The 14,589-nt window shown below is 40.7% G+C and overlaps 1 protein-coding gene across 4 annotated transcripts in view; it reads right to left on the bottom strand.

Annotated features, from left to right (window-relative positions):
* Window positions 1–14,589, bottom strand: part of PALLD (palladin, cytoskeletal associated protein) — a 231,866-nt gene that overhangs the window by 110,135 nt on the left and 107,142 nt on the right. For all 4 annotated transcript variants that reach the window (XM_081925898.1, XM_081925899.1, XM_081925900.1 and 1 more), the window contains 2 exons: window positions 5,878–5,997; window positions 4,126–4,459 (listed from right to left, as the gene is read on the bottom strand). In XM_081925898.1, the coding sequence (XP_081782024.1) occupies window positions 4,126–4,459; window positions 5,878–5,997 (454 nt within the window). The remainder of the gene's footprint in view (window positions 1–4,125; window positions 4,460–5,877; window positions 5,998–14,589) is intronic.

The following is a 14,589-nucleotide window of genomic DNA, read 5'->3' as shown; positions in this document are numbered from 1 at the left end:
GATTTCTCCCATAGCATGTTTCACCTTGCCATAACCCCATACTGGGCTGATGTGGCTGACACAGGGAGTCACCCCATGTGTCCTCCTTTATGATGACTGGGGGAACCTTTCCTCAGGACACCTCCTAATGCTTCTGGATGTGCACATCAGCACTAAATCAGCAAGGTATGAAGTCACTGTCTGCAGATTAAGAGAGTCTCATCTCTCCTTGGGCTAATGGCTATTCAGTCTCTCCATGTCACAAAGTAGGTCATCCTAGTTTGTAGAATGCCATTCTCCCACAAGCCCATTGCAATTTAATGTGAATTGCAACAGATCAGACAACACATGGACAGATTGGACAGAGACAGAATAAGAATTAATATTAATGCTCTAATTCCCCCTTTAAGAGCATACCTCTCCATTTTGCCAAGAAAATGATAAAGGAAGCATTAACTTTTAGTGTTTTTGGCTCAGCCGTGACCTAATACATACTCAAACAAAGAATGAGGTGTACGGAATCAACTGCATCGGTTAAAAAACACACAATAAAACCAAATGGTTTATTTGTAATACCTTCAAGCATATGAACAGACTAAACATAAAGGGATTAAGAATCTAGTGATTCTAATTCATTAATTTCAGACTGGTGTGCTCAGCATTTCTGAAGATCTAGACCTCAACTAGTTTTGACAGCTTTGTTCCTTTCCAAGCAGAAAGGTACTTGTAGACTGCTAAGCAGACACAGTTTTTGAACACTGTCCATGATTAATTGGAACAGCATTCCAACACAAATAGGATAAAGAGGGAGTTACACTTTTTAAAAGTAGCTGTCAGCTCTTCTCCAGGAAGCTTTGGGTAGTCACAATGGTGTCGACATGTCAAGTGTGCACACCTTGGGCTGGGAGTTTGGTTATACTGGAGCCAACTGACAATACCAAAAAAAAAAAAAAACCCCACCAGAGATAATTAAAGCTCTTATAAAATGTCTCTCTCCCTTCTTGTCAACTCCCAAAGAAGAAGGTAGCTGAAAAAACATCAACGCTCATGGTAAGTTGATTATGTTTATTCTCCAACTGGATTCACACACCCTCAATATTGCAGGCCTGTTTCTATGAGAAAAAACAGCTTGAATGGTGGAAGCAGGCTTGCCTTTTATTTTAAGAGCCACCTTGAGAAGACTTTTGCCCTTCAGTTGACCTAGATGTATTTTAAATAAAATAAAAATCTATAAAATATTTATTTTAAAGTGAAATGATTTTTTTAAAAAAAGAACATTTGCAACCCATCTGGCAGCTCTTTTTTGTTCTATGGATCTGTGAAGGCAAGTAGAGATTAAAAGGTGCCAGCTGAGTTATCAACACAGGAAGCACCGGAAGGTCAAACAATGTAGGAACTATTGTATCTAACGGCATAATCTAGAAGCCTCTCTCTTGTAAAGCAGTTCTTGGTTGCAGGCACAAACTCTGCATATGAAAGCTTTGGTTTTACAGCAGTGCCAAGAAACAATTGCATGCAAAGGTTTCTGAATATAAAAAAGAGAGACGTTGATCATTCTATTTCCACATGCTACATCTTCTGTTACATATTATGTGTAAAGTCCTCTTTTTTACCACGACAGGCTAACCCTTTTCTACAAATGCATTAGCACACTCTAATCCACAGACAGGATATTATAGGCTGAGACCATTTTGTGCAGGGGTTTCATTCCTGGTCCCAATGTGCGTCCACAGAGTGCACATAACCTCCCTGCTCACCCCCTGTTCTGCCCTCTTCTGGGTCCAAAAGGACCCATGCATCAGTGGTTGCACACCAATTGGATGCTTGCAAAATGGTTACTGCCTATACAGAAAAGCTGAGTTCTGCTAAATCCGGAATGGGTGGTCTCATTTGGGAGAGTACATTACATTTGACTTTACTATATAACTGATTTTTAGAATGCAAAATGCATGTCATAGAATACTGCTGATGTATAAATCATAATGACATGCCCTTATACTAATTAGAAAGGGGTTTACAACTTGAGCCTCAACAAAATCATTTGAACAATTCCCACCTCTACCATTTGCTATGTACTTAAATGATCAAAACCTCTAATGGAAACTTGCCATGTGTCAATGGAGGAGCACAGACAAAACAACATAATCTAAATACCAATGCTCAACCATGGCACATACAATCTTTTTCATTTAATCACGCTCTCATATGCTCACCTATATGTGAATTACAGATTGAACAGGACCATGTACTACAAGCTTATCAGCAAAAAGATAACTGGTGACAGATACTAGACGTCATATAGCTTAGCCACATTACAATGCTAACACCTGGGCGTAAAAACACATTTTAGCCAAAATCACATTTACTTGCAAGTACAATGCAAAAAGGTTTCAAGTTTTGAAATGAGAGGCAAATCTAGCTGTCTGTAGAATTTGGTTAAGCTGCATAACCAGATAAGTTCTTCAAAAGTCTTGCAGCAAATATTAAGATGTATCCTGAACTGCGTCCTATTTCATTCTTTTCACAGCAAAGTTTAAAACTCTTAGCTCATGGGTCAGCAGTTACATTTTTCAGGTTTCCCCATTTGGCATCCCCTTAATTTGGCCTGCCAACAATCCTGTTTGCCAAAGATGACTCCTCATTGACTCTACCATTCCTGCAACTGTTCACCTCTACTGCACTGAACCTAAACATCACCTCTTTTTTCAAGTTTTTTTTCGTTTTCTGGATTTTGCGTTGGTAATCCTATTACTTAAGTATCTCACTGGCATGTTTGAACTGGAACATGTCCTCTTCTGAACCTCAGCATAAGACAAGAAACGCAGAATAATTTGTAACTAAGTCTGAGCACAGTAGTGCCTTCCAGTGTGTACCTGAGTCTGGTGCTCAGAATCCAGCTCATAAAGAGAGATGGTGATGTCATTCCACAAGAACTATGTCTTAACCTCACAAATAACCACAAAAATTATTGTGTCTGATTTTCAGAGACAAGAAGAAATTAAATTAGGATTTTTTAAAAAAAAATGGACAAAAAGAATACTTTTGACCTTTAAGTGAAGACTGTACCTTAAGCTGTTAGCATGACCAATGTTTAAGAATATCCCAATTATATCCAGTTAAATGTTAGCTTGGGTGCTTTCTCTCTTTTCACACTTAGCGGGAACAAATATAAATTTCATATGTCTATCAGTAGTTTCCCCCAAGTTGCAACACCACACTAGCTTTTATCATTACTATTTCAGGTAAAATTTCCCAGAACCCTTTCATTTATTTATAGCCGATCAAAATCACAAAAATAAAGCCAGCCTAGCACATTAACTGGAAAAGAAATAGGAACTGTAGAAACAGCAGAACTTTAAGTAAACGACTGCTCAGTCTTTCTTAGTATAGGATGTATACCCAAATGCACATGGGTATGGCAGGACAGACCATGATGTGGAGGAAACTGGGCATTGAATGGGGGCCATTATCTCACACATGTATGAAAGCAAGTACAAGACTCAATGGCAGTAGGGCCTGCCTGCATCAACACTCGGCATCCTAGATCAACCACTGTGCTCAAAGGTTCTAGGGAGGGCCCAGTAGCCCTCATACCTGCTCTGGAACCCTTCCAACCCACAAGAGCTTGGGTCTGGGTCCCATAATGCCCTGTAATGGACTACACTGAGCACTATTGGACAATGGGCTGCTGCCATCTTCACTGCCCAGTATCCTTGACAGGGGCACCAATGTAACAGGGGGTGAAACTGTTTTGCCCAGAGTCCCCTCAAACCTGGAGCTGTCTTCGTCTGGTAGCAGGTTTCCACTTCGAGCACATGTAGTTAAATAACACTTGAGCCATTTCTACTGTAGCGTTCTTCCAAGGAGCTCATGAAAGTGTAAATGGAACCCCATGCAGAACTTTGTGAGTTAAGAGATACTGAATAGCTCAAATTTATCAAAAAAGCTTCTCAGCTGAATGAAGAACTGAACCAAAGTTTCCCCTAATCCTAGTCCCATCACACTAGACGCTATCCTATATTAACACACATTGGTTTTTTACACATGCATGAATACATGTCTGTTGCTCAATGGTTCTAGGATTCTATATATGCCATTTAGTTGGTTCCTAAAGTGAAAAATAAATATAAACACAGAATTACTCACAGCTTTGGCTTAGCAAGGACTGGAGGTGGTGTTTTTGTAGGTGAAAGCAGGCCACCAGGATGAGAAGATATATTGTTTTGGGTGTCACCGTTAACTACCCCATTGACTCTACGGCTGGGATGGACACCATTGGTTTTCTTCTCTGCAGAGTTGAGCTGTAATTGAAAAGCTGCTACACTGGATCTGGCATTGTTCATCTGGTGGCTCTCCAAGTGTTTTGGAGGAAGCTCAATAGAACTGATCTCAAGGTTTGTAGGTGGGGGTGGGAAGTGGTGGAAGTCATCGTCGTTCTGTTCTCTCATTGGCAAGTCACGGCTGGAGATTTCAGAACTGGCTAAAATAGAAGGAGGAAAAAGGTAACAATATAGATGGGAGATTGTAACTACAACAGATAGTTTCAATTACTCTCACAAATACAGTATTAGTTCATTGAAGGTGATGTCAGCATCTCAGTTATAGCAGCTATGCCAAAAGGCATATGCCTTTCTCAAGTTCTCATGCACATTTGAGCTGATGTAATCATCTTAATGAATATTTATTCACTGCTGTTTGTCCATGATGTAGGTCGAGCTAGTTGCCAGTTAAGAACAGTAATTGATTTATGAATGCTCAGCACTGGCTGAGTGAGCCAGTTTGATGGATCAGTTGTGTTAGCACTCACCACAGATATTCCACATCACTGTGCATGAGAACCGCCAACTTTTTCTGAGGCTTTTGTATGCATTTCTGTTTTGCATTTCACACTGACAGGAGGGCTGCATTTTCGCCTGTTGTAGAAACTCAACTTTTTCCATTTTGCCTCTGCTGCCACCTAGCCTCAGAAGCTTGGTGTTAAAATCTGCCAGATCTACTTAAAACTTTTTCCCCAAGTGTAAGACAAAGGGCGTTTGTTATTCAGCTAAGATTTACTCATCGAGTAGACCCATTTAAATGAATGAACATGGCTACATTAGGGCCATTAATTTCAATGATGTGCTCTGATTAAAACTTAGTCGAATGGTAACCCAAATAGTAAATTATTGAAAATATTTATTGATACAATTACTGTGATTTTAATAAAATAAAATATGAATAATTATTTTGCAATTAACTGGATGCAGTCAATGGTTCACAGTACATGCTTTTAATGGGCTATCAGTCAAATTCGTCATCTAACTGAATGGAAGAGTTTTTGGGATGGTTGCTGTAATATTTCCTAAAAGCGCCTTAAGGTTTTCTTCGGGGTGTTTCACATATCATTTAAAAAGACATAAGATAAACTCTGACTGCCCTTTTTATCCTTAGATTTTAAAGCCCCTTTCTTTGTGCTTGCAAGTGCATAACACCAGGAGAGTCTGGTTCACACAATTAGTGAACTGATTGAAACAGAGATCAAATAGCTGCTCACAATTCTCTGGGGGAGGAGAGGCAACACTGTTTCAGTTGCACACATTTGATGGTACTTGACCTTCAAAATTAGCAGCTGCATTTCTGGAGGCTGAGAGAGATCCATATGGCCCCCTTTCCTATTTCCTAAATGCCTTTGAAGATTATGTAGAAGCCTCTTCACCATGTCAACATTACATACTCTTCCTACCCAGACGCAGAGTAATCAAGTCAGTGCTACAGGATGTGGGAAGATCATCAGAGACTAAACATGAGATGCACCCAGAAGGGGGAAGGGACTGTCTCACTACACTGCTGCAGCTGTGTCCAAGAGTGGCCAGAAAAACATCACTGACTTTCACATACACATTAAATACTGCTGAATACCTGACAGCACGGTCAGCTCTGCACTGCTTGTGACTGATCCATAGTCATTTCTTGCTGTACAAGTGAAGGTTCCTGCATCCTCAGGAAAGATCTCTGCGATTACAAGAGTACATATCTCCTCTAAAGAAAAGAAAAAAGGAATGGAGGGGAGATAAAAGAAACCAACAGATGAGTGAGCACACAAGATATACTGGAACTGCTATGGGTCCGAATACAAGATTTGAGTGTGAAATAATGTGTGTTAAACAAGAAGCACAATAGCCAAAAGCAGTGCCCGAGGGAAAAGTGAGGAACCAGAAGAGTAATGCACACAAACATCCATGTTGTTGGATCCCTGTGGTTACTTTCACATACAAATCACAATGAAATCAAAAACAGGAAATTAAAATGAGGCTGTAATCCAAAAGAATGCTTACTGGAGAAAACCAAGAGCACTTTGGTTAGGAAGGGATATTGGCATTTATTGGAAAGGGGCACCTCAGCCATATTGCACTACATAGCAGCCTTGCTGCAGTGCAACTTACTTCAGGTAAAATAGGTTAAAGATGAGAGTTTTAATAAGAAATAAACTATTATTTCACCCTCAGAAAATCTAGCAAGTGGGACAAAGCTTGACTTTCCCCAAATGTAATTTGACCATTCTGCATCCACCTCAAGATTTTCTTAACCGTATGCATTTCTTCTGACCACCTTAAATACATCCCAAACTACTGATAACTCAATTGACATCAGTTTCATCAATCCACCTTCCTAGATTATTAAACGTTACACACACACACACACCCCTTCCTAATTATTAAACATGTTTCAAAGCTGGCTTATAAGAATCAAGATATCCCCCCCCCCCCCGATAAAATTTAAACAGCAGCAATTTCAGTAAACTTCACCAGACTCATAATATAAAAAGACCTTATCCTGGTGCCTAGCAAACCCCAGTATATCTGGCTGCCAAGTAAACAATGCTCTCCCTGGGATAGCATTCTAGGGTCAATGTGCCATTACAGTGGTTGTGAACAGGATCCATTCCAGAGGCCCGTTTGCAACATGAAAAGAGCGCAACCTGCAGTGGCGTGTCTGCGCACGTGCTGCTTCTGCGCATGCGCGAGCAGCGAAACCTGGAAGTAACCCTTTCCGGTACTTCCGGGTCACCGCGGGACGTAACCTGAAAGAACGTAACATGAAGCAGAAGTAACACGAGGTATGACTGTATAGAAAGACTTTCCCCTGCCTAACCTCTGACAAAAAAGGCTCAATCACAACAAGCGGGCAGCTTCAGGATGAAGCAGGAAATCGATTAGCATGGTTACACTAAGATTTTGTCCTCTGCTTTTTATTGTAGCTCTTTTTATGTCACTATTGTCATTATTAAAATCTACTAAGTAACGAAAAATTGAGTAGATCCAGACACCATCACACTGACTCTTATATGAGCCAGACAAGAAAAAGCCAAAGTAAGCCTCAGTGTCACTGGCTTGGCTCCAAGGACGAGTTCAGAAATTTTCACTTTCATTTTTGATTAGCTACACACAGCTTGCCATGTCATCCAAACTAGGCAAAGTGTGGGTAATCTTAACTATGGGTTGTTTTCAAAACAAGCCAACTTGGTCATTTCCCTTATTCTTTCAAAAAAAAAACCCAAACACACCAAAACAACAACAACCGGTGAGTATTTTTCGTCTTAGTAACTGCACACTCTGAGCAATCCTGGTCGGTTCTTAGTCTAGCTACGCTAGCAGAATACACAGGTAACCCAAATGTCCTTAAGATTGGATTAATTCAAAAGGTTTTGTTGTTAACATTTTAAAGGCTACACTCCTAGGTGCACTTACATGGGAGTAAGCCATATTCAGCTCAAAAGGACTTACTTCCAAATAAACATGGATAGGTTTGTGCTGTGATACATTCATATCTGTCTCATTGAAAGAATACAGAAACTTGGGACGACCTTTTCTGTTTCGAGCCTCACTGTATCCATGTTTGTAGGAAAGTAATGCAGCCATGCAGAACGCACCATGATTGTCTTCCTCTTAGAGTTAAATTATTATACCCAGGAAGCAATTCTTCAAGTTGAAGTGAGTGGCAGCTGATTGGTGTCTCAATTAAGTTGAACTGTTTTCCCTTAAAAAATTTGTTATCATGTATTATCATATGTCCAAAGACTTCCTGTGCTGGAGACAGTCTGAAAATGAAGTACTGATTTTAAAAATGTCCAGTATACAATTCCATCCCCTTGCCAGACAGAAGAACAACTAGTTGGCAGCACAGAGCAGTCTGTGGAATATGACATAAAATTTTGTGGTCTAGAATTACTTACCAGAACACATCAGTTTTAATCTGATCTAGATTATGACTAATGAAAGATCACATCAGACAATTAATAGGCAAGACAGTTATTTTCAACCAGGCAGACTTTTTACACCAGCAGTTTCAGACAATGGATTCTTTTTATGTAATGATATTCTGTTATGTTAACGCATGTGAAAGTTATACATTTTACAGGAATGTAAGTGCTAAAAAGTAGAATAATTCAGTAAAATATTGAGAAAATTGATGAAGTCAGCAGGCTCTCCAAAAATAAGAATGCACAAAGGGTTCAAGAACTGCTACTTTTCTTGGACTTCCGGGTCGGCGCCATCGCCGAATGGCGGGCTCCCTCCGAGCTCCGGAGGGAGCCTGCTCGGCAGGGGCTGGGTCCTACCGCACCGGCGATGCGGGGACCCGTAAAAACCACGGCCACGGAGGCCGTGGACATGGAGACTCGGCTGGCACCGTTAGCGCCCTCCCGACTCGTGAAGAGCCTTTTTAAAGGCTGTGGATCGGGTGCCGGGGAGGAGCGTGGTGCTTTGAGTCCTCTGCTATCCCTGCCGAGCGCAGCCGCGAGCCATCCGGCGGAGAGCGCTGACTTCTTCTATTGAAAATTTGGACCTAAAAGAAGAACCCGTGAGTAATTGGAATATGGACTAAAAAGAGAGCTAAATTTTTTAAAAATTGGGAGCGAACGGGGGAGGTGGAAAAAAGGAAGTCAGCCCCCCCCCTAAATTGTAGAAGAGCCAAAACAAAGGACTGGATAACTAAGATCGAGTGGAACTTTATCTTGCTGAACTTGCAACTTCGCGAGGGAAAATTATAAGATTGAGCTGGAGGAGAAAAGTGGAATTTGTATCAAAAAGCAACCCCCCCCCCGAACCCCTGGAGCGATCCGTGAAAGTGCCTGGAGAAGAGAAACGGAGGTTTTGACAGCTGTCAAGAGCTGTCAAAACGGAATAATAAAACTGAAACTTTGTTATGAGGACTTTGCCGGCTACATTTGCTATAAATTGAAGATAAATTGTTTCAAATAAGGATTTATAAGTTACTTGGACTGGTGGACGTGATCCGGAAGGGAACATTGTTACTGTAATCCATCTAGAGGAGCTGAGGGATATTGCATGTGTTTTCGACGGGAAACATGAACAGTTGAAGGGAACTTTTAATCTCCTGGGAAACTGCAGAAATGGAGCATTATTTTGTCTACAGAGGGTTTCACTCTACCGGGAACAATGGATCTATCTGTTCAAAACTGAAAGGAACATGACGCAATGTTTTGCTCTTGAACAACAAGCCTCTGTAGAGACACTAGAAGCTTTTGGAAAAAGAACATTTCTGTGAGGGAACAGGGAAGTAAAAAGGAAGAGAATGATTGACAAGAACAAGGAAGCAACAAGAATGGGACAGAGTTGGGGTGGGAACATTTGGGATATCCAGATTTGACAAGCTTATGGTTACAAATTTGGAGTTTTTACTCCTGGTTACAAAAATCTGGATAGAAGAAATGGGCCCCTTTTTGATAGACTCCTCCTAAGACTGGACTGACAAGAACAAGGAAACAACAAGAATGGGACAGAACTGGGGTGGGAACATTTGGGATATCCAGATTTGACAAGCTTATGGACATAAATTTGGAGTTATTACTCCTGGTTATAAAAGTCTGGATAGAGGAAATGGGCCCCTTTTTTGACAGACCCCTTTTAAGATTGGACTGGCAAGAACAAAGAAATAACAAGAATAGGACAGAATTGGGGTGGGAACATTTGGGATATCCAGATTTGACAAGCTTATGGATATAAATTTGGGGTTTTTACTCCTGGTTATAAAAATCTGGATAGAAGAAATGGGCCCCCTTTTTATTGATAGACCCCTTTTATGATTGGACACTTGCAATTTAAAAAGGCCGGTAAAGGACCAGAGGGATGTGGATTTATTGAAATGTGGGATCTTCAGGAAGAAGTTAGAAGTGGAGGGATAGGAGGAATGCAACAGGGAAAGAGGGGAGGGAAATTTGGAATCCAAAGGTTGTAAAACTATTATTTGTTTTTATTTTATTATTATTTGTATTATATTTGAAAGGGGGGAACTCGTGGAAGGGAATAGATCGACCTTAGGGGATGGAAATTTGGATAAATTAAGTTAATGAGGATGAGTGTATTTTGGGAATAAGAATTTGTTGAATTTTATTGTTTTTTTGGAAGATTTGGAACACAAGAGGGGGTGGGGAGGGGAAGTCCTGGATATTGGAAAAAAGTTTATGAATTGGATGTTATTTGTTTTAATTTGGAAAATCTTAATAAAAATTATTAAAAAAAAAAAAAAAGAACTGCTACTTTTCTTCAGCAACAACCAGTGCAAATGATGCTTGCTCGTTATTTGTGCAGTAATTACAGACAAAGTTGTCACTTATTTTAAATTCTAGATTTAAATTTCAACCAACTTGAGCCTGAAAGGTCATGGCAGGAAATAATATGGAAGATAACCTATATGAAGAATCCAATAAAATCAAAACAAAATAAAAGTATAGCTGGCACTGGAAGTTTCAATCTGCACCAGCTTGTTCTCAAATAGCAGCAGATCATGCAAATAAAAAAAATATTGTCCTATAATTATATTTGCTGGTGCTTTTCCAGCAAAAGGTCTTCTTTTTGGGTTGGATGGCAGCCACTGAATCTCTCTTCTACTTTCATAACCACCCTAACCTGTCAAGGAAGAAGAATCACATGCAAGTCCATGGGTCAGGTTGCAACAACACCCTTCTTGATAATCACTTTACTTCTAAACTACTTCATTTTTCCTCATCTTTCTTTTTTAGCTCTTAATTGTATTTAGACTTTTTTTGGCATTTCCCCTCCCTGTAGTTATGAATGTCACAGAAGTCTAAAAGTTATATTTTTTTCCACAGGTATTTTAATTATTTGTTTCATTTTTATTATATTACACAATTGTTTAAATAGTATTATCCTATAAGCAGTTAATCACTACAATAGTACCTCAAGTTACAAACACCTTGGGTTACAAACACTTCGAGTTACAGACTCTGCTAACCTGAAAGTAGTACCTCGGGGGTTAAGAACTTTACCTCAGGATGAGAACAGAAATTGCGCACTGGCAGCGCAAGGCCCCATTAGCTAAAGTGGTACCTCAGGTTAAGAACAGTTTCAGGTTGAGAATGGACAAACTTTTCTGGCCTGCACATTTAATATTAATACTTGCGGGGCAGGGGGAGCACTGCAGGGAGATAGACAGACAGACTAGTTCGAAACAAAAACACTATCATTTTCTCATCACCCTCCATGATGAACTGAAGGGCAACTGTCTGAAGCAGAGAGGCTTCTTACTTGTGGAGAGGCTCCCTAAATAACTTTAGAGTCCAAATTTTTCAGGATTCTAAAATGTGTGTGCAGTTCCGATGGTCTCCCTCCATCTTGTGAAGAGCAATGATGACAACAGCATACGGGCTAAGTTCACTCATATCCACAAACACCCCCCTCACGTTTTCACTTAACACGGCATTATAAGGTCTGAATACAGCATCATTCTGCTTATTGCAACAAACATGCTTTCAAGGTTGCAGCCCTGCAGTCAATCCCACTAAACTCAGCTGGGACTTATAGAACTACAGATGTATAGAACTGGGCTGTAAATGTAGCCCTATGCCAGCATTGCAATTCCAGTACAAATAAATCACATGTCGGTGGGGAGTATGAGCACCGTAGCTTTGTCCCCCCCCCAAAAAAACCCCCACCCTCAGTCACCTTCCATGAGTTGGCTGTGGGGAGCATTTTGTATCTGTGGAGGGTTCATACACATTTTTGAAACATTTGTGGGGGGGCATATTTGGAGTGCGACTTGCCAGTGCTCCACCTCATGTGATTACTTTTACTAGAATTGTTAATATCTGCATAGGATTTGAGTTATACCAAAAACGAGACACTGCAGCTTTGATTTTTAACTGTGATCTTTGTCTCCTCTTTTCCTTTGTCAAGTTCTAAGAAGCAGACATTTTCATTAAGCTATTTTAACATAATTAAGTTGTCACTACCAGAGATTCAAAGCAACAATAAAGACATTAGATCAAGACAGCATAACATGCCCACAGCAATGATACTATACACTGATATAGAAAAGTTATTTAACTGAAACAAATCAGACTTGTGTTCCACAATTCAACCATGGTCCTGTCTGTAGTAAAACAAGTTCCAGGTTTTAAATGACCATGAATTCAACAGTGACACAGTAGATCTGAAAAGTATGTTAGTAAAGAAAAACGTTTTGAGGCAGCATTTTTTGTCTTTTTCAAGACTCCTGTTAGAAACCTGAGACAACTCAGTTTCCACAGTGAAGTCCCAAGTAAAACAGTAGATGCTATCAGATCACAGTTGTGAAAACTCTGTGTGTGTGTACACACACACACACACGTACACACACTTTAAAGTCTGTAATAGAAGTAATGGGGGGGTGTGGAAAAACTTGCTGACATTTCAAAATTAAGCAACCTGAGAAATTATGGCGGCATTTTACCAGTTCCTCAGCTGCCCTGACAACTTGATAATTGGAGGAGACATTCCCACAGAAACCAAGAGCAGAACTTCACATTACTGGAGACGTCCCTTGCTGCTGCTGGCGGGAGTGAAGGAAATGGGCATGACGCCACCATGTCATGGGGAAAGTGCTATAACGTGTTATAGTGGTTTGGGGGACAATATGATGTGGGGGTGCTGTATTTGGTGGCAAGCCCTGCCATCTCATAGGGCATGTGCTTCTGCAGAAAGAACCACTTGAGGGATTACGCAGAAGCAATGATAGCAAATACAAGTCACACTAGTGTCTCTCATACGTAACAGCCACAGCTGTGTCTACTTGGTCCTCTGGCATAGCTGTAGACTCAAGTTAATGGAGCAACCACATGGCCAGGTGAGGCTGCATACATCTTTTCTGACATGATACTGATTGGGTGGGAAAGAGGGAGCCTAATGTGTGGAGGACACACACACACAATCTGTTCTGCCAATGAGGGAACAACTTCACATGTGGCCATCAGCCACACCAAATTGCATCATAGAAATGGGACTTTGAGGAAGCTGCAACAGTGTGTGAAGGGCACAGCACATGCACACACGTTTTGGTACTTCCAGAGGGGGAGAGTGGCATGAGCACAAAATAGTAGGAAGATTTCACATAACTTTCCGAAATGGAGATTTGCCAGCTTTCCCTTCGTATGCTACTTTGGAAACTCAGACGGGCAAGCCCTCTACATAGTCACTTGTGCATCCAACCTTCTTACTATTTCTGTCCTAGGAAATGGCTTCCCCCTGAGGGAAGCTTGGCTTGAAGACTTCTGTTAATGCATTTGTTTCTTAACAGGGATTTATTTTACCTTATAAAATGCTTCGTTGGGCTCTAAGGGTCCTCCTGTTCAAACTCCTATTTCAGTCACAATTTTTTTTAAAGTCGACACATGCAGACCTCCAGTTGTGTCCAGGGCCCACTAAAGCCATTTTGCTGCCATGATAAAATTTAAATTTGTTCTCCATTCTCGTACTGCACGAGAGAGGAGCAATCATTACACCAGTGGGAGAGAGGAAGGGTATTTACAAGCTTCTTACAAAGATAAAATAGGACTCATTTGTTGGCAATGTGTTTTTTTAAAAAAGTTGAGGTGGTAGTGGTGGGATTTGATCAAGGAGCTGTATATACTGGAATTTCATGAAATCACTACTCTGAAAATAAAGCCTGTCATTTCTGTAGGAGCACAGCACGCAATTATATAGACAAGCTGGCTCCCGCAGCTGACACCCAAAAGGCAAGTAAACTGTAAAATATATTCTCTTTTATCAGGGAAGGAAAAGTCTGCTGTTTAAATAATTTATCTACAGAAGTCTCCAGCCTTATTCTTTAGCCTCCTATTTCCTACCCTTCTTTTCCCCCTCCTTGATTATCTTAAAATGCTGAATCAGCTCCCCAAGTTATTTTGCCTGTTCGGATTTCTTTATCGGGCAGCAACCTTGTTGTTCTTCAGCCTAATCTATTAGTTGAACCATTCCCCTTCCTAGAGGAAAAGGCCTAGGGCTTCAGTTCCACTGTGCATGAAAAGGCTCCCGAAAGAAATCCAAAAAGCTCAACTGAAGACAGTACGTAACAGGAAAAAAAATAGTAGGAAGAAACTGTCTCATGAAATTCAATATACTGCAGGCATGTCTATCTCTTCTGCCTCACACTCCACATTGTCGTCAGAGCAGGATGCTGTTTTGCTGCTGCCCCCGCCTCAAATTTGGGCCAGTATGGGAAACAGAAGGATGCTGCAAGCCTCATTCAGGCTTTCTGAACTCAGGGGCTCTCCACTGCACAAGGGGTTCACTGCTCTGGTTAGCTCTGTCCCCTCTGCCTCATCACTGTTGCTGT

The sequence above is a fragment of the Podarcis melisellensis genome, assembly GCF_964234715.1.
Source record: "Podarcis melisellensis genome assembly, chromosome: 9".
Taxonomy (NCBI): Eukaryota; Metazoa; Chordata; class Lepidosauria; order Squamata; family Lacertidae; genus Podarcis; species Podarcis melisellensis.
Note: the sequence above shows the minus strand (reverse complement) of the source record. Positions and strands in the feature narration are given on the sequence as shown.